Source organism: Macaca mulatta, chromosome 4, assembly GCF_049350105.2.
Source record: "Macaca mulatta isolate MMU2019108-1 chromosome 4, T2T-MMU8v2.0, whole genome shotgun sequence".
Lineage (NCBI taxonomy): Eukaryota > Metazoa > Chordata > Mammalia > Primates > Cercopithecidae > Macaca > Macaca mulatta.
This window is the reverse complement of record NC_133409.1, coordinates 130640649-130661916: the sequence shown is the minus strand read 5'-3', so window position 1 is coordinate 130661916 and position 21268 is coordinate 130640649. Positions and strand designations below refer to the sequence as shown.

The 21268-nt window shown below is 37.3% G+C and overlaps 1 protein-coding gene across 1 annotated transcript in view; it reads right to left on the bottom strand.

Annotated features, from left to right (window-relative positions):
* The window catches only part of PKHD1 (PKHD1 ciliary IPT domain containing fibrocystin/polyductin), a 465580-nt gene that overhangs the window by 23699 nt on the left and 420613 nt on the right, over positions 1 to 21268 (bottom strand). Inside the window, exons 61-63 of the mRNA XM_077999818.1 lie at positions 12278 to 12413; positions 11222 to 11309; positions 2078 to 2185 (exon numbers count right to left, since the gene is read on the bottom strand). Coding sequence (XP_077855944.1) covers positions 2078 to 2185; positions 11222 to 11309; positions 12278 to 12413 — 332 coding nt within the window. The remainder of the gene's footprint in view (positions 1 to 2077; positions 2186 to 11221; positions 11310 to 12277; positions 12414 to 21268) is intronic.

Below are 21268 nucleotides of genomic sequence, written 5' to 3'. Positions count from 1 at the left end.
ACTCAGCATGATGTCTATAAGGGGTCACAGAAGTGCATGTCTTTACTATTTTTCCTTTCTTTTTATCCTCCATTTATTGTCTCTGAATTTAAACTTTTATAAATCTCATCTGAAAGAGTCTCATCTTAGACTTGATCTTGAAAATTATGGAGAATAATTCAGTGAAAAACACTAAGGGAAAACTTTCCAGATGATTCTTCAGTTAGTTGTTTTTACAGGCTGTCAGTAGAAACTACAATAAAGCAGTAGTCTACTAAGTGTGAACACCAAGACTAGTTCAGAATTACGGGAGTTACCAAGAAATTTCTGTCTCGCATTTGGTTTTACAACCTCTTCTTTAAAATGAACTTGATAACGTATTTGGTTAGTCTTAATTAATTACTGAGGTAATTAAAGGACAAAGGCCTTTTAAATGTCAGACAAATCTGGAACAAAATATGCATTCCTGCCTGTCTCACCCTTTAAACCATATCCGTTCAAAAACTCAAGGTTATGGCACAATGCCTGGGAACTGGGAATCCCACGGTCAAGGACGCTACACATTTGTTATGAACCTGTACTTATATCAGGACACTTTGACACATAAAGTGTGTGTAAATTGCTTATGTGACTTTATTCTTTTTAACAAGTATTTAAGCAATCATCCTCTGAAGTATAAATGTGACTCTCATAAAACATATAATGAGCACTTGTCAACAGGTTATTTATCTCATTAATGAAGAAATCAGGAAGAACACGAAACTGGTTTAAATAGCATATAAGAGATAATGATCATATAGCCAGGGAGCAATAATATTATCTGACCCCAGAAGATAGTCTTTTTGTCAAAAAACAATCCAGGCTGGACGTGGTGGCTGACGCCTGTAATCCCAGCACTTATGGAGGCGGAGGCAGGCAGATCAGGAGGTCAGGAATTCAAGTCCAGCCTGGCCAACATGGTGAAACTTCATTTCTACTAAAAATACAAAAATTAGCCGGGTGTGGTGGTGCATGCCTGTAATCCCAGCGACTCAGGAGGCTGAGGCAGAAGAATTGCTTGAATCTGAGAGGTGGAGGTTGCAGTGAACCAAGATCATGCCTCTGCACGCCAGCCTGGGTGACAGAGCGAGATTCCATCTCAAAAAATAAAAATAAAAAAAAATCCAAAACTTAGAATTAAAGGAAAAATGATTATGATTACAGATCTTATCAGTGTCATACTGGAACATTTTCAAAAGGTCCATTGAATGTTTTATTAAGTTCTCTCAAACATACATTTGTTTCACTTACTATTTATTATTTATTAGGACTCAGACATGTTTATTTGTAGAAGATTGACATGCTGTAACAATTTTTATACAGTTAAGGATGCAAATGATATCTGTAAACATCGGACTATCAAAATTTTGCTTTTATTGCCCTGTATCCATTGCAAACTTATTCCAACATTTCTTCTTGGGCTATATGAAAACTATCTCCCAAATGCTCTTTTAATTAGTTTTCTTGTCTTCTGATTTCCTCATTAGTGAGTTAAATAACATGTTGACAAATGATCATTATGTATTTTCAAGAGAGTCACATTTAATACATCAGAGGGTGTTTTTTTCCATATTTTGTCAAAAAGAACTGGATCAAATGCGTAATTTACACACCCCTTATTCTGAAGTGCCAGGATGTTGATGGGTATTGTCCCCATTTGGCGGGGGGTTGAGGAGGACAGGACCCAAAGTTAAAATTTCAAGATCCCATGACTCTCTTTCTTATACATTAACATTCTCCTATTAATATCCAACCAAATGTCATGTAAGTAAAGAAAGGAAAAAAACAAGTAGAACACTGAAAGTAAACTTCAATGTTGAGGAGGAAATGTACATTTGGTTCCTTGCTCACCAGGAGTATCCTGAGGTTTCTATTTTTACATGTGCTCTTTCTTCTCAAGCTTAATGATACAGTCAAGTGAATTTATTTTCTAAACTACGATGACTTCTTATTCATTATAGTAGCTATTCCCAAAAGGGAGAAAGGATTGTCTTCTGAAAAAAAAAAAAAGAAAGAAAGAAAAGAAAACAGAGAATAAAAGCACATTGTATAAAATTACCTGGAGGAGAAGTGACAGTAAAAATAAAGTGCCAGTTTGACCCAGAGATCAAGACTGCCAAGTTGTAGAAGCTCACATAACCATCTCGAGTTTCTGCCTGGGTGCACCCTTCAAAGAAGCACAAAACAAAAATTAGCTGTTTATTATCTAATCTAGAACAACGTCTTCATGTCTGCTGTGAAGGCAGACATTTGGACAATAAAGGACAATTTTTTTTAACTCCAAGAGGTTATCTAATCCATCAGGTTTTTCTTAGTCAAGACTTAGAACCACATGATCCAAGACAGTATAATAACAGTTAACATATACTGAAAGCTCACTATGCCAGACACTGTTCTTTATATACACGATTGCCTACAAACTACACAACAACCCTATAAAATATGCTATTATCTATATTCTAGCAATTAGGAAATAGGCTCATGAAAGACTAAGTTACGTGGTACTGGGGTTACAGCCCAAATCTACCTGATTTCAAAGTTTGCATTCTTTACAATATATTGGCTATATTATTATTAAATGTACAATATATAAAGAAAGAAATTCTATAATCTTTCTAGGTGGTCAGTTTCTACAGTCTGTCTTTCTTCTATTCAGGTTATCTATAGTTTATATGGCAGCAGAGTTAGGCCAAGGGATCAGGACCATGGCAATCTATTAAATCATGACTGATAAAGCTACTCTGATTTATGCAAACAAAACAAAACAAACCTTGCATCTTCTAACAGTAGATCATCCATTTATAAAGTGAAAAAAGGCAGCTTAACTCAGTATCACATTCACAATACCATTAATCATCTTTTGACTCTACCATCTCTAAATTATGTGCCTAATTAACAGCTGCTAGACTTTACTCTGGAAATGTCAATATGATTGGCACGGTGGACAAAGGATTATGGAAGTGGTCTGAAAGTTTATAAGTTGGTTTGAGATCTCTAAGGCTGAAATGTGTCATATAGATATAATATGCTTAGTGTTACATTTTTAAATTCCATTGCTTAATCTTTTTGTGAAAACACTGTCTTTCTTCATCAATTTTGCAGAGCTAACTAAAACTTCTTTTCTGAGAAACATCTTTTACTTCATCTCTTCTGAGCTCCAAAATAAATAAAATGCCCACTAAAATGAAAATAAATAAGCCAAGACTCAAATAAATGATAGGCGCCCAAGATAAATGCAGTTTATACTCTTCAAAACCTATATGCATCAAAATTATGGTCAATAAACTCTTGCAAACAATGAACTGCAGAGTACAGATGTTCAACATGAAATCATTTGCTGCAGTTTTTCCTTTGACAAACGTCCTTATTGTTCCCATCTTTGGAAGAATACAAAGCAGCATTTAATCGAAATGTGTCCGTAGAGCACAGTGAGTTGGCCTCGTAGAACAGCCGCCAAATTGCCTAATGGAAAGTGCTTTAGTTCTAAATGGGTTTACTTTTGCGTTAAATACCAGCTTGCCTTAGAGATCTCTACAAAGATTCCCATATATATCTATGATATTCTCAGATTTGAAGCATATGTGCCCAAAAGCTGAGGCAGTTGCTGCCAAGTACAGTACATTACTCCAGGGTTCATCATATCTTCAGAATAGCTATGATGACATATACAGATGCAATTGACAGGCTCCCTGATCAAGCTGGAATAAACAGTACACTGGCTGGGGGACTTGGGATGGGGTGGGGTGCTGGGCTCAAGCAACTTCGGAATTGATTACACAACTACCAGGAAATGATACCTGAATGGGTTTCTGCAGGATAGATAGTTTCTAAAATACCTTTGCAGCCCAAATTATCCCCACAGCTATCCCACTCACTCCTAGGTATGCGTACTAGCAAACTGTTATATCGTTCATGTTGAGATGTTATCTTTAAAAGTATTAAGGACTTTTTTTGTGCAACTATGATCCATAAATGTTAAAGGATATTGAAGATCTGTAAATAATTGTCCTTTAGTATATAAATTCACTTTTTATAAAGGTTGTAGCTGCCTTTTCACTGAGGACGGTCTACTAAAGGAAAAAGAATATGAAGTTAAATTGCAGAACAAAAGATTTAGAGGAGATATACAGATATGGTTTTGTTGTTGCTATTTTGTTTTTCTCCAGGAAATACTTACAGTAAGTCAGATAATCTATCCCAAATGCTTTTGGTGCATTCTTTCTGAAGTTAAAAAGTAGTATTTCATAATGGCTTCAAGAGAAACTTTCAATCATATAAAATAGGGTATCTTGGTGACATGGGTATGCTAAAAACAGAAAACTACATGTGATTTCTTCCCTACTTCATGACTCATACACATAAAAAAATGTGTGTATATAAGACACCCTCAGAATAGTCCTCACACATTCCCATTGGGTCTCTTAAAAAAAGGTAATAGTGACAATACTGATCCAAGTGAGCTAGTTGGCTTGAGTGTGGCTTGGTGTCCATGGAATAAAAGAGTAAATGTTATCTCATCTCACACCAGTTAGAATGGCAATCATTAAAAAGTCAGGAAACAACAGATGCTGGAGAGGATGTGGAGAAATAGTAACACTTTTACACTGTTGGTGGGAGTGTAAATTAGTTCAACCATTGTGGAAGACAGTGTGGTGATTCCTCAAGGATCTAGAACCAGAAATACCATTTGATCCAGTAATCCCATTACTGGGTACATATCCAAAGGAATATAAATCATTCTACTATAAAGACACATGCACATGTATGTTTATTGCAGCACTATTCACAATAGCAAAGACTTGGAACCAACCCCAATGCGCATCAATGATAGGCTGAATTAAGAAAATGTGGCACACATACACTATGGAATACTGTGCAGCCATATAAAAGAATTAATGTCCTTTGCAGGGACATGGATGAAACTGGAAACCATCATTCTCAGCAAACCAACACAGGAACAGAAAACCAAACATCACATGTTCTCACATGGGAGAAGTGGGAGTTGAACAATGAGAACATATGGGCACAGGGAGGGGAACATCACACACAAGGGCCTGTCAGGGGGTGGGGAGCAAGGGGGAAGGATAGCATTAGGAGAAATACCTAACGTAAATGACAGGTTGATGGGTGCAGCAAACCACCATGGCACATGTATACCTATGTAACAAACCTACATGTTCTGCACATGTATCCCAGAACTTAAAGTATAATAACAGATAGATAGATAGATAGATAGATAGATAGATAGATAGATAGATAGATAAAGAGTAAGTAAAGAGTAAGTAGTTTCATGCCTCATTCACTTTGCACAGCCACAACATGATTCTAAGCTGGTGGGGTATGATATCTTAAGGTTACTGAAAGAAAAATAATGAAAGATGAGGTGCAATAAGTGTCAGGAGTGGGACAAAGTAAAATATAAAGTCTCAGTAAGGTATGATATAGGAGAAGGTATGGAGAACAGGTAAGGCATGGAGCATAAGTAAGGTACTGCGTATGAATAATGTGCAAAGTGTGGCAAGGTACAGAGTATAAGTAAGTAAGATATGGACTATGGGTTAGAAATGAAGTGTGAGTAAGGGTCTGAAGAATGTATAAAGTATGGAATATGAGTAAGGTATAGACTATGGGTAAGGTATGGAGTGTGAATAAGGCATGGAGTATGTCTAAGTTATGGAATATGGGTAAGGCATGGAATATGAGTAAGGTACTGGGTATGGTAATGTATGAAGTATGGCAAGGTATGGGATATAAGTAAGGGATGGGCCAGGCACGGTGGCTCACGCCTGTAATCCCGACACTTTGGGAGGCCGATGTGGGCGAATCACCTGATGTCAGGAGTTCAAGACCAGCTTGGCCAACATGGCAAAACTCCGTCTCAACGAAAAATAGAAAAATTTTAGCCAGGCATGGTGATGGGCACCTATAATTCCAGCTACTCAGGAGGCTAAGACAGTAGAATCGCTTGAACCTGGGAGGCAGAAGTTGCAGTGTGCTGAGATCGCACCATGCACTCCAGCCTGGGTAACAGAGCCAGACTCTGCCTCAAAAAAAAAAAAAAAAAAAAAAAAAGTAAGGTATGGACTATACATACGGTATGGAGTATAAGTAGGGTCCTAGGTATGGATAAGGTATGGAGGAGCAATATAAGGCATAAGTGTGAGTATGGTTTGGAGTATGGGTAAGGAATAGAAGAACATGGGTAACATATGGAGTAGATGATGGGGAGGTGAGTTCCAGTATTCATGTGAGAGTATCTGTCATAAATATTACTAGAACATGAAAAAAAGCTAAAAATTAATATTTTTATGCTGCTGTATTATTTTAAGATCAGAAGGTGAGTGACTGTTACATATCCTAAGCACTTTCTATACCAAAATGCCAACAGTAGCAAAATGGTGCCAAAAATGAACAGAATGACAGCATCAAAACAGGCAGTTTGGAATGCAATTCTGAATATTTCATCTTCACATTGGGCAACCTTGGATAAATTCACTTCATTTTCTTACTTTCTTAATGACATGCCTTGTGTCTACAAATTTGTACAAGGACCATTCTGGTCTGTCCTCATTCCTTGGGATTTAAAACCCAAGAAGTTTCTAACTGTACTGCTCACATTAAAAAAAAAAAAAGACCAGAAGCAAAAATATGAGTTAGCCACACAGGTGTTACTTTCAACAAAGTGAACAAAAGATAGATTGTGTAAGTGGAAGGGAAAGTCTGGAGAGTCTATGGGGAGATTCTGACAAAATATGCAACATTACCTGGGCCTTTAAATTTGGATTGTATAAAGAGAACGTGGAGAGGGTACCGAGGAGAGCAAGACCTCAAAGTTTGGTAGAAAATTATTTTTGTAGACAGGCTGAAAACATTTAGAGTCTTGTTGTTTTGTTTTGTTTTTTGTTTGTTTTAATTATTTTATTTTATTTTAAATTCCGGGATACATGTAGAGAACATGCAGGTTTGTTACACAGGTAAACATGTGCCGTGGTGGTTTGCTGCACCTATCAACCCATCACCTAGGTATTAAGCCCCACATGCATTATGTTCCCTGTGTCCACGTGTTCTCACTGGAAAACATTTGATGTCTTAATAAGTAGATAGAGTAAAAAAATTACAGGTCAAAATAGTAAAAATTCAAATTGAAAAGAGAGTGGGAAAATTTATTGTTCTAATAAGAAAGCAATAAGCTGAAGCAAGCTTTAAAAAGTAAGGGTTTTGAAGCTATGAAATGTTTAATCACGAGATGTCAATCGCCCTCCTTAAGAGAATTTTTAGAAGGGGATAATTTCATTTTCTGGAATCGATGAGGTGTAGCTTTGCCAGAAACAAAATGTATAAGCTAAATTAAATGGTGACATTAAAAAAAAAAAAAACTGAGATCTGAGATTAATTCATTGAAAACAACATCAAATGATTATTCATTAACTTGGAGACTTTATTACAACAATTTTATATGTTTCTTAAGAGACAAATAACAAAAAAATTAAGGAACAATGTCATCAAAAAAAGTAGGCAGCGTGCACCATATGATAGGAATGGTTTTAGGCCAATAATAAATGCAAAACAAGGCACATCTATGATTGACTTATGCCTATCCATTTGAACATTTTGTATATTTTATGGGAACCATCTGAATGAGCTTAGACTCATAGCAAGAGTAGAGCAAGAAATAACTGTAAAATCATGGCCTATTCTTGGAAGTAAGTGATTTTGCAGGTAGGCTGATGTTTGAGTTGGCACATGAGTCATTTCCAAATCTGAAAAAAAATTTTGACAACACAAAACCAACAGAAATGCCTTACCCGATTCATGAGGTGCACAGGAAATTGGATAAGCTGATTTTGTTTTGTTTTGTTTTGTTTTGTTTTGTTTTGTTGTGAGATGGAGTCTCACTCTGTCACCAGGCTGGAATGCAGAGGGCGATCTTGGCTTACTGCAACCTCCACCTCCCAGGTTCAAGCAATTCTCCTACCTCAGCCTCTCGAGTAGCTGGGACTATAGGCACGTGCCACCATGCCCAGCTAATTTTTGTATTTTTAGTAGAGACAGGGTTTCACCATGTTGGCCAAGATGGTCTTGATCTCTTGACCTTGTGATCTGCTCTCCTTGGCTTCCCAAAGAGCTGTGATTACAGGTGTGAGCCACCACGCCTGGCCCATAAACCGAATTTTTGAAGAGTGGTAAACACATCCTCAAATTTGCATAAGAATGGGGATATTTGGCCAATTATACAAAAGTACATACACACCATATCAATTTATAATTTTCAGTGATTTATTGGTATGAAACTTCCTTTCAATGTGTTACTGGCAAATCTCATAGGATGCATCATTATAATTACAATACTAACTGCATAAAAAGCCAGTGCTTGAAATCACACTTCTAGAAAGAAGGATTTGCAAAAGTTAACAAGATTTCCTACTTATTCCCCTATTATAATAGGCAAATATCATGGTAATAATAGATAACTGTGCTTAAAACAAATAACTGTTATTTTCTTTTTTTAAAAAATTTTACCATTACTGATATATATCTCTTTGTATAGTATGCATATTTTGAAACATTATTTTCTTTTTTTCTTGAGACAGAGTCTTGCTCTGTCACCCAGGCTAGAGTACAGTGGTGCCATCTTGGCTCACCGCAACCTCTGCCTCCCGGGTTCAAGTGATTCTCATGCCTCAGCTTCCCAAGTAGCTGTGATTACAGGAGCGCACCGACCATGCCCGGCTAATTTTTGTATTTTTAGTGGAGACGGGGTTTCACCATGTTAGTCAGGCTGGTGTCAAATGCCTGACCTCAAGTGATCCAGCTGCCTTAGCCTCCCAAAGTGCTGGGATTACAGGCACAAGCCACCATGCCCAGCCTGAAAACATTATTTTCAAATCATATTTGAAATCACAAAGAATTTATCAATTCTTTCTCATCTAAAATAGCAACACAATATTTAGTGCAGAGATTCGCTTGAGTCCTAGCTCTTGGTCAGAATTATTCAACAATTCTGAATTCAAGGAGTCAAGATAAACCCATTGGCTCTATTCTTTTACTGGGACCCTGTAAGGATTTTTGAAAACTGTCTGACCTAGAAGTTGTGGGGAAGGGAGTGAATGCTTTCCTTTCTGAGGATATTTTCCATCTACCTTAAAAATCATTTTTAATCCGTTTGGATTCTTGGGACATTTTTAAAATTTTCTCATTGAAACTAGTGGGAGAGATTAAAGAAATTTAACAGATCCTCTTTTTCAGACTGTTGTAATCTCTGGCTCCCTATCCAAATATAGGAGATGATTTTAAAATGTTCCACTGAACCCTCCTATTCTAGGTTATATCAGGTTGACATAAAATGAATTTCTCTTCACCTCAAGGTGAAGCCCCGACTTGGACTGTAATATTGTGCATGATTGGGACTCCCTCTGATGAGAAGGAAATACACAATCCTATCCATGAGCAGAGGAAGAATTTCAAGGTGCTGTGATCATTGTGAGGCCGCTTGTGCAGAGAGGCAACCCCTATGCATGAAGAGTTTGAGGCTGTCAGGCGAGATCTATGTGTTGGGCGATTGACTGCACACAATAGGGAGAAGGCTCCTGGTAGGAAGCATGACTAATAATGTATGGGTTATGTTGGAGGGAGGCCGGTAAGAGGACAAAAAACTCTCTTGTGACACCTGGAACACAAAGTATATTAATTGTAAAACAGAACCTCTTGCTTTTGCTGCCTTAAAACTGAAATCAAAAGGGCCTGAGTCTTAATTTGGCCCAGCAGCCAGGTTGTACTTACCTTTCCGTGTTTCTCGTCATAAAAACTCTTGCTTTTTGCTCCCGATCCAGTCTTCCCCATTTCAGTAAATAACACCAATATCCACCCATTATAACAAAATCAAAACCTAAAAGTTGTCCTTAAGTCCTTGTTTTCTTTGCTCCCAGTAGATTCTGCTGATTCAACTTCTGAAAGACTTTCTGAATTAATCCACTTGTGATCTCCACCATCTCTTGCCTGGCCTTTTGCAATCACTTTTTAACTGGCTCAGGAGGTTCACTCTTGCGGTTCTCCAATCCACCCTCCACAGAACAGAGTGGTCCTCTAAACATGCAAGTCAGACTCTGGAACTGGCCTGCTTAAAACCTCCAACGGCTCTTCATCTCACTGAGAGTGCAGCCCAAACTCCCCACCGTGGTCCCCAAAGTCCTCTGTTGTCTGTCTGGCTCCAGCACCTCTCTCACTTTACCTCTTCCCTTGATCTCTCTTAGTCATGAGGCTCCTTTGTCTTAATTCTGTTTCGCAAACACATTCTCCTTAACATATTTTCTGTGGATAACATATCGTACTGTTTTACAACATAAAAACACAATGATTGAACTATTTCATAATAAAGAAATATGTGCCTCTTTGAGTAGGGTGTATTTCAATGGTTTTGTGTGTGAGGGGGTTAGATAGGAATTTAGAACTCAGAAACTATTTTTCCCATAAAAACCATGTTATACCTGCTTGCTTCTCTCTAGACCAGGCCCTAAAATGCACATTCTTGGGTCCTTCTGCAGAATATGTAGCCAAACTATCTTAGGCCTAGTAGAAATCTGCATTTTAAATAGATTTTCACATAAACAAGCTTCAAGGAAAGTAAGTGGAGCTGGCAGTGGTTCTGGGATAGAACAGGGAGGCAAAAGAGGATAGACAAAGATCAAAAGGAGAAAAACTAACTCTGAGGGCTGCTATGGGTCAGGTGCTTTTGCATTTATCATCACATTTATTCTTCATACCACTGAGAGCAAGTCTTTCTATTTCCCCATAGAAATCATACTGTACTTGGTAAATTGCTCCCTGGCCCAGTCCATAATACTGTACCAAATAAGGGTGTGTCATGGGGGCACTGAGAGGACTGCAGAAAACCTAGGATTTGATACTCACCCAAAAATGCCATGCACTTTTCCTTACACTACCTTAAGGATACAGATATGTTGAAAATGTTGCTTTATTGTGAAAGGGAAGGGAGAGAAAAGGTGGTGACTTTGGGATTTCCTGGCAGCCTAATCTTCCTTTTCACAGACACTGACACTGTAGATTAGGGATGAAGGAGTTTCCTTCCAAATTACTGAAGAAATTCAGTATTACCAATTTTGCTATGAATTCCTAATGGGTGCAAATATTTTATGTGCAGATAAAGTGGTAACAGATACCTGAAATTTACAGATACTTTACCTACCTTTTAGCACTGAGTCTGATGCTCCTTCCAGGGAAGCTGAAATTGTCCATGGCTCTGAAGGGGGCCCCAGGGACTCCACTCTTCGGTTCTAGAAATGGGAATAGGAGGAGGGAGAAAGAAAAAGTTGGATTCAGAAGAGAATTTTGTGAAGTTAGGAAAGAAGATGGTTCAGATATATGCTTTTATAAAGAACATATTCAGTAGAAATAAAGGAAAGAAAGTGATAAATAAATGTTGTCTTTCTCATGTTAAGAATATATCAGAATTAACTTATATATGAGTAAGGAAATTATTGCAAGACAAGTTGGGGCAGAACAGTGAGGAGAGGAAAGGAAAACTATGTTTATAGAAAAGAATGGTACTGTGTGCTAAAGGTTCATAAGAAAGGAAAGGTAAAGAGAAGAAAACAGGAGAGAGCTGGGCGAGTGCCAGACTAGATCAAAGTTTACAGGATTCCAAGTGTGGACCTCAGTGCCACAGATTTCTCTCTGCAAACACGTCAGGGGATGCATTTGTAAGTAGGAGAAAGCCAATTCAACAATCATAGTTCACTGTGAATTTTGTAAATACTGAAAGATAAAATAGAATCAGGACGCAAAGCCTGAAATTAGAATTAAGCACAGAAACTTCTTGTTTTACTTAACCACATATAAGAGAGATTATTTAAAAAAACATAAAACTGTAATGTATCTATAATGTCATAAGTTCCTTCATTAACATATGAAAAACTTCTTCAGATGTAGATCTACCTCTTTGTGAAGGCTAGATTTCAGAGAAGATGTGACAGACCTGCTTCAAGAATTTGGTTGGGGAGGAAAAGTATCAGAATTTTATTTTTACCCTTGATCAAATTCTGAATGTCCAGAGAAAATAGAAGGAAGGCAGGCTGTGAAGTGGAAGGAAAACTGTGAAAGTAGTGAGAAGCTCTTAAGTGCAACAAATTGCACACAGTGGGCACTCTGTAAATCTGGATCAGTGATGACACACTCTAAAAGACAGACTGAATGCTACATGCTACTTAGCTCTAAAGACAGATTGCTTCCTGTGAAACGTTACCTGCTCATCCAAAAATACCAATTGTGGCTGCACTGGAAGCTCATTTCCCACTTCTCCATCTGAAGGCTGGACTAGGACGGAAAGCACATAGGGCCGAATATATATCAAGTTCCCAGTTTTAAAACTGCTTGAATTTCTGGCAGATATAAAAACAAATAAAATACATCCTTGGGATTACACATATCCCTGTGGCAGCAATTTTGCACAATCCATTATTACCAGTGAAAATATTTGCATTTGTCTGTGTTTCTAGAAAATAAGACACTGTGTAGTGAACATGGCTTTATAGCAAAGGTTAATTATGTATGTATTTGATATGTTTTCTTAGCTATAATGAAAATGGACTGGGTGGTAGGGAAAAATCACAAATTATGAGTGTATATTTTTATTATCATTTATTAAAATCAGTCAAAAAACAAAAGTCTCAGTGAAAATTAGCCTCAAACTCATATAGATAATAATAATAAAAGCCTCAGACTAAAATGAGAGGACATGGACATGTCCAATAGTAAGCTATTAAATCAGCTTTCCCAAATAATGCCCTGATTTGTGGGTGTGTTCCAATTCCATGATATAAATACTACCACCATAACTAATTCCAAGATGACAAGATACTACCACTGAGCAGAGCTGGGAAGAGACACCCAACAGCAAACTCCAGTACACCGCTGTTTTACACAGAAGAGCTCATTTAATCTTCACAACAAACCGTATTTATATTCTCTGAGTGTGCTTGTACTAAATGGATTCAATAACTATTCATAGCATTAATGAATTAATTTACTTCAGTTGCATGAAGCATCTGAGGAGAATAATACTTATAATTGCCATTTACTGAGCATGTACTGTATACCAAGTTCCATGATAAAGTGTTCATGTATAATTTCATTGCATCTGTAAAATGACACTATGTGGTGGGTACTCTTGTTTATATATGAAGAAGCTGAGGTCCAAAAAGGCTTGAATAACTTGCCAAAGGTCCTACAAATAGTAAGTATTGACTGAGATCTAGAGTGGTTAACCAGTGAGCTATATTGCTTCTCACTTCCTTTGAACATACTAAGTGCTGACATGACTTAGCAACAAAATGGAACACATACAAAATAGTTATATAATTCATGACAGTGTAAAACATATGTCACTCAGAGTTTTGGCATTTTTGATGACAGAGCTTGCATCATTAAAATAAAATTATACACCTATTGTCCCATTAAGTCTATTGTGTATTACACATCATAGGCATGCAACAGATGTTTGGCAACTAAATGGAGGCACTTGGACATCATATATCATATATAGGACCCTGACATAGAGCATTCCTTGATGAGTTATCCTCAATAGCCTGGGCCAGGTCTCATGAGGTATTTATTTATTTATTTACTTATTTATTTTTAAAATAGCCTACTTTGCTTTCTCCCATTTAATGTTTATAAGTCAACTATTCTATCTCCTAACTACCTCCCCTTCCCCACACGAGGAGGAAAGGATAAAGTATTTATTTAACGTGGAGGGTGCATGTCAGGAAAAAGCGAAGATTTGTTCCGAAAGAAGAAATAGTGGAAGAGCAAATACAAGGGATCACTAAATATGAAGTTTCCGTAGGAAGCAATTTTCTTCTCCCCTAGGAATCCTAGGAAATGCGGGCAGAGTGCAAATATGTGGTCCTAAGAAGCTCTTTAGTCATCTACCAGCGAAGACCCTGGCTTTTTGGCTGGAATCACTCCCTGGGAATTCAACACACACTAGCCCCCACATCGTTTCTTAGTTTGTTTAGCCTGAGTGGCTAGGGCTCCTTTCCTTTTTTAAAGGGAACCATTTAAAAATCCATGCTATTAATTCTATCCTTCTGTGGGTTCCAGGTTATTAGAAAATTCTAACGTTGTTATCAGATCCTATTTCTCCCCTAATCTTTTTCCTTAAATTCTTTCTGATGGGGGCTAGGATGCAGGCAAGCAGTCTGGGTTAAAGAAACTGAAAGACTCCATCAAAGATTCTGACATAAGTACATTGACATCTAGAGACGAAGGGAGGGAAACCAACTGCCTGAACACACGCTAAAAGGCCCATTCCTGACACACTTTAAAGTTTATTGTGAGCAAACATCTCTTGTTAAATGTAAACAGCATCTCACTGGAGGTCACAGACTTGCTGCTGCAGCATATCCCAAGGTAATACCACTTTAAGCTCCACATAAACTCTTAAGCAGTTTCTGTCCTAAAACCTGACCGTAGGTGGTACAGTTTTTTACGATATGTTATAATAGTGCAATAAATCTGTTAGCTTAAAATCGAATCTCCGTGGCCTTTTAGAGAAATCATCATTAAATGCAGGGTCCTGTTAATGATGCCATCGAAGTGAAATTGTTTAATCTGCTAAGGGGGTGAAAGGTCACCAAATGAATTTTTTATAATACATCAACTTGACACGCAATAGGGAAAACTGTAATAGATAAAAGCAAAGGAAAAGGGCACTGTCTTCTTCTGATAGGTCAATAGCAGCCAAGAGAGTCACTCATCCACTTTCCTTTCACGACGGGGCTCCTTTTGCATTTAATATGGACACCCAATTAATACCTCAGCACCACAGACAACCTCATTTTAGGTGACTTATAGCAATTTCTCCCCCTTCCTTGAAATGAAAGTGATCACAATACATCATAGCATTGTGCGAATTAACGTTAATTGATTCAAGTTACCAAGCAATGATGGGCCACTTATATAATCTAGGCGTTATTGGGTGCTAGAAGGGATGGAGGGAAGATTAGATTCCAGTGTCCGTTGCTGTGACGACGGGAGTCACCTGACGCCTTGTTAGACAGTTGTAAGGTTCTATTGCTGGCCCCAGTGGGGTCGTCAGTAAACTGGAGTGATGTCCAAACATCATTACATGCTGCTCCAATATTAAAGCAAAGGGATTAGCAACTTATTGCAAGCAACCTGGATTTGTCATTGTGCTGTCGTTATCCAATTTCCAACTGCTAATGTGACTGTAGCCTGCAGGCAGAAGGACCTACAGCCAAACTTTAAAAAATGGGGGAGAAAAGTTCCCTCCATTCATCCCAGTTTTTACCATTATTTAACAGCTTCCAATACCCAGTTAGGTATGTGAAAGAATTTTTTTTTTCTACAACACTTAAATGCAGGCTAAAGGAGAAAAGTCAAGAAAATACAGAAATTTCCCAATTAAGAGATCACTCCTATTCATGTCAACTCTTGCTTTTCAATTCCACCAGATCTGAAATGTTTACCTTGTAGAAGATGGAATTATTTCTATCTGCATGGAAAACTTAAAGAGCAAATAAATTTTATTAGTGAAAACTGGCTCTCAGCAAGACCTACTGTGGTGGGGTGGGGTGAGGTGAAGTTGGGGTGGAAATACTCTGTCTTCAACCTTCTGCTCAAAGCTACTAAGCCGAGTTCCTATAAAAAGCCTCATGTTTTGATTGAATGCTTCAGGATGTCCTGAGCATTTTTTATCTCTCTTGTTTTAAATAGGCTAGATAAGGCTGAATATTCTATATGTACCACAAGGGGACTTGAATTGTAAAATGATTTTGGACAATTTTGTACCCTGAAAGAAAAAAGTAAATTCTTTAGTCAATTCTAAAAAAATCTAAAATATATATATTATGTTAATATAGGAAAAATACAAATATAATGTCAACATATTTCTATATATTTAACAAATATATGTTAACCCTTCTACTATGTACAAACATTGTTCAAGGCACTGTGAGATATGCAAAGATATAGAACACCATGATCTCCCCCTAAAGAATAACCTTCTATATACTTTGTATGACAAGAATGACTTTTCTGGTTATCCTTCTGAGTTGATAGATGCAATTTTCTTACCTTTCATGGTCCTGATGCTCCCTGTTAAACCTATCTAGGCTTCCTTAGCAAATAGCCAACTCCTAAGAGGGAAGAAATGTCTTATGATCTGACAGTTTTTTTCTGGCACTGTGATCTTGCGGTTCCAAGCCTGGCATATTATAAGCACCCAGTACATGTTGCTATAGTAACACTTGCCAAATCAGTACCCATTATGCATTCCCTCTGTTCTTAGGTCACTAATTGCCTCTGAAAAACTACCACTCATCTTGGCCTTCAACTTCACATTCTGGGGCACTCCTGAAGCAGTGTGCTTACTTCTATTCTGTGATACTTCTGATTAAACTCTTGTGATTCCATGGAATTATTCATTTAAAAATGAGATTTCAGTAACCTTAGGTGTAACTTGCAGTGGATCAGAAGTATATAAAGACACAGAATAAACACAGGACATCTTCCAACAATTCAGGGGACAAAAACACCTCTTAGGAGTTGACTAGCTGCTAAGGAAGCCTAGATGGGTTTAACAGGGCATAAGGACAATGAAAGATAAGTAAAATCAATTATAAGCAAAAAATCAGGGGACAAAAACCTAAGTATTTTAATTGGCAAATCATTTAAAACAATATTTTATAATAAATCTAGCATGACTATTTTATCTAGGAGAATGAAAACTCTGCATTTTTAAAGATCATATGCAAAATAACCAAAATTTCCTGTTTATCCTGGGGAGCTGTAGCAGTCATAAGTCTGTTCAGGAAAACAGAAATCACTCAAGGTCTTTCTAATGGAAGAGATTTAATTCAAGATATTGGTTGCACAGGAGTTTTAGAATAGTAGAAAAGTAAAACAGGCTACCTTTCACTACATGTGATATATTGAATGATAATTTATTGTGATTTACAATGTGCTTAGGCACACTTGGGAATATAATCATAAGTCGAAACCTTGACCACCTAATAAATATTATAAAGATTAACATTTTATACTCAAGTTAATGTTATGAAAAACTGGATTAATGGTTAAGCAGCTTCATAGCGAATTAATGATTTATTTGTAATAGATATGGAATGAGATTTAGTATAACATCTTCTCATTAAATAGTTGAATAAATGCTATTTTTCATATCCATTAATTTTCAAATCTCTAGATTCTTACAGGGACCATATGATATTTTGAACGTTATAGCTGTTCAGTTAACATTGGGGAATAAAAAACATTGAAATATAAGCTTTCAAGAGTCTATTATATTTACCTGCGAGTTCACGATGTGTACAAATAATTCTTAAATTAATTGATTTTAAGGTAGTGTCATCTGATTTTGGAATTAGAACTTTTCTGGATGTGGATGTGTCAACAGCAACAATAGATTACAATTAACATCCTGTTCACAATAAAATAGCAGAAAAAAATATAAACTGCAGGACAAGAATTAAAGATTTAGTGGTCTGGCGCCATTCAGTATAAGAAAAATAGTACTCAAGGGCATCACTGCAAAAACAGGATTGTGAAGTAAATGACAGATTTGATGATGACCATGAATCATCATAACAAATGTGAATAGTCTACATTATTTCCCATTTAATAAGTCTGAATATTATGCAATCTTTGTCTTTTTTTAATGTTTAAGAGTTGAAGACTTAAAAATGCTTGTTATTAATGGAAGAATTTTTAATTGTATAGAAAGCTTGCTTACGTAGAACATCTCACTTTCCCACGAAGCCACACATATGAAGTAAGATTGCAATAATTTTGCCATTGACCCAATTAAACAAAGTAGCGTATTTGTACTGCAGTGAAAAGAAGGAATGATGTAAAAACACTCTTTAATGGCAAAGTTGTGGTTTTTGTCATGGGGAAGAACAGAGACAAGCCAGTAGTATAGGAATCTCTTCTAGGATGAACATTCTGCCGGTCTTGAAAAGAACGTACTTCCTTGCTGATAGAAAGAGTCTACTATTTCATGCTCCAAACAGCTGTCTTCTAGAAAGCAGGTGCCCAGGATGCATAAAGAGGAGAAGATGCAGAAGAGAAAATGTTAAAGGTGACTGAATGCCAAAAGACTTGTATAATTTATTGGCTCTCCTGGTTTTCTTCTCTATTCCAAAGTAACCTGATAGGGTGCTCCTTATGCAGAATGAGGGAACTTAAAAACACACTACTAATGTGATAAGTATATACATGTTGCGCATACACAGATAAACACTCCCACAGTGTCATGCTCACCCTCATGGTAACTGTTTTAATAGCCCAAAGTTCATGGCAATGTCATGGACAAAGAGCTTTATGTGACATGGCATATTAGTTTCTATTGTTGTATAACAAATTACCACAGTCAGCGGCTTACAGTAACACCAATGTGTTATCTCCAGGGAGTGGGCCAGGAGTCCAGAGAGGCTTGGCTGGGTTTGCTGAAGAGTTCACTTCCAAACAGGTTGTTGGAAGAATGTATTTCCTATGACTATAGAATTGAGGTCCCTGCAAAACCAAAATGAGATCCCACCTCATGCCAGTCAGAACAGCAATTATTAAGAAGTCAAGAAACAACAGATACTGGTGAGCCTCTGGAGAAATAGGAATACTTTTACACTGTTGGTGGGAGTATAAATTAGTTCTAACACTGTGGAAGACAGAGTGGCGATTCCTCAAGGATCTAAAACAAGAAATACCATTTGACTCAGCAACCCCACTACTGGGTATATATCCAAAGGATTATAAAGCATTCTACTGTAAAGACCTATGCACACGTATGCTTATTGCAACACTATTCACAATAGCAAAGACTTGGAACCAACCCAAATGCCCATCAATGACAGACTGGATAAAGAAAATGTGGCACATATACACCATGGAATACTATGCAGCCATAAAAAAGAATGATTCATGTCCTTTGCAGGGACATGGACAAAGCTGGAAGCCATCATTCTCAGCGACCTAACACAGGAACAGAAAACCAAACACTACATGTTCTCACCCATAAGTGGGAGGTGAATAATGCCAATACATGGACACAGGGAGGGGAACATCAGACACCGGAACCTGTTGTAGGGTGGGGAGCAGGGGAAGGGAGAGCATTAGGACAAATACCTAATGCATGTGGGGCTTAAAACGTAAATAGCGGGTTGATAGGTGCAGAATACCACCATGGCGCATGCAAGAAGACAACAAACGACAATGGAGGTCAACAAAGTTTTGGAAGTTGGAAAACATGGTGATGGAAACTTAGCTAAGCAGAGGAAGCTTGAATCCAGATGCCTCTAGAGGAGGATAAAGACCGGAAGAGGCCAGTTCACTGTGTATTATTTACTTTGAAAGTAGACAGCTACTCCATCTCTTCCCCACAAAACAGAGTTGGTAGCTTCTTTCTTTATTTCTTTCTTTTCTTTTTTTTTTTTTTTTTTTTTTTTTGACAAGATCTGGCTCTATCACCCAGGCTGGTGTGTAGTGGCACAATCTCAGTTCATTGCAACCTTCCTCTCCCAGGCTCAAACAATCCTCCCACCTCAGCCTTCCAAGTAGCTGAGACTACAGGCATGTACCATCATGTCCAGCTAATTTTTGTGTTTTTGTAGAGATGGGGTTCACCATGTTGCCCAGGTGGGTCTCAAACTCCTGGACTCAAGCTATTCACCCACCTCCACCTCCCACAGTGCTGAGATTATAGGTGTGAGCCATCACACCCGGCCCAAAGTTGGTAGCTTTTGAAAGTAGCTAGTACTCTCTTAGAAAAATGTGTCTAGTATGGCCTGAATTTGTTGAAATGCATATAACCCCATTAAATTAACAAGAGCAAACCACTGGAGAACATCCTTGGTACTTTTCCATGAAAGCACTGCATTCCTAGACTCATTTCTGCTGGCTTAAGTTCAGTTCATTGGCTCGTCAATAGCTCTCTAGTGAGTTCAGTGGAAAACCCAGCTGACTGTGATAAAGCTGAAAGAAACAAGGCTGGCTCTGGGGCCTGTGTCAGGTTTTATGGTTTTGTTTTGTTTTGTTTTTTATCATACTGTGCAACACTGGGAAACATGAGAAACCTTGCTAATTCTCATTGAATGCCATAGGATATGGCATTTCTCATTCGGGAGAGGTTTGTTCAGATATACTTAAGAAGCAGCCCTTCCTTATCTTTAGAAGATTTAATCTTTGCCTTATGTCTAGAAAATATCTTTTAAAATACTAAAGAAAAAGAGAGAGATAGGGGGATAGAACACATTGCAACACAAAATCAATTCTATATTTTACACTTTCAACTCTTTCTTATTAAATCAGAAATAACTGAGTCAAAAGTAAAAAAACATGATGGCTATGACAAATGGTGGGTGACAAATAAAAGCAATCTTTTCTCTGAAGCTATTTCATTTCTTCATGATAGAATGGCATGCCCCACATATATGTGTGTGTATACCTAAATTTGTGCTGGATCCACTCTCTGCTGGTTTTCCTCTCATGTAGCTCTATTGCTTCTACTCATTGACTTTTCTCTGTTTCTAGTTAAAAGCACATTATTCACTGAGGCTTCTTTTATATATAATATAAAATCAGTCATTTTGGAATTACCACCTTTTAGAAAGCTCAGTACTGTAAAATCTAAATAAAATTAAGCAATAAACTGACTCTCTTTCTCTCTAGACAAAAATTATTCATGTATGTATACTTATAATATACTTACAAGAACTCAGTGGGACCTAAATAAAATTGGGCTAATGGAAAAATACTTAAATGTAAGCTAACATCCATCAGCATCATTCCTTTAAGCATTCTAATCCTCATACCACCATACATAATATTATAACGTCACTAACATGGTGAAGGTTTGGTAGTTGACAAAATTATCCAAAATTGAGTAAGTTGTGATAACAGTAAGCTATGAGTACCTTTTAAGTTAACAATTTCCAAAGGCCTTAAAATCAACCAGATCCAGAAAAATATGCTTGTATTTTTTCTCATCTTCTCTATATATCAATGTATAGCAGGAAAGAGGAACATCTATCTCTATTATAAACACAAAAACACTAGCTAAACTTTCACTTAGATATGTTGCTCTGTGTACAAAAGGACAATCAATGTATTAGCTGAATATTTATCCAAGTGTGAGGACGTGGTTTTCTTTTTAGTTTTGCTTTTTATTTAAGTTCTACCGAATTCCACATCCATTGGA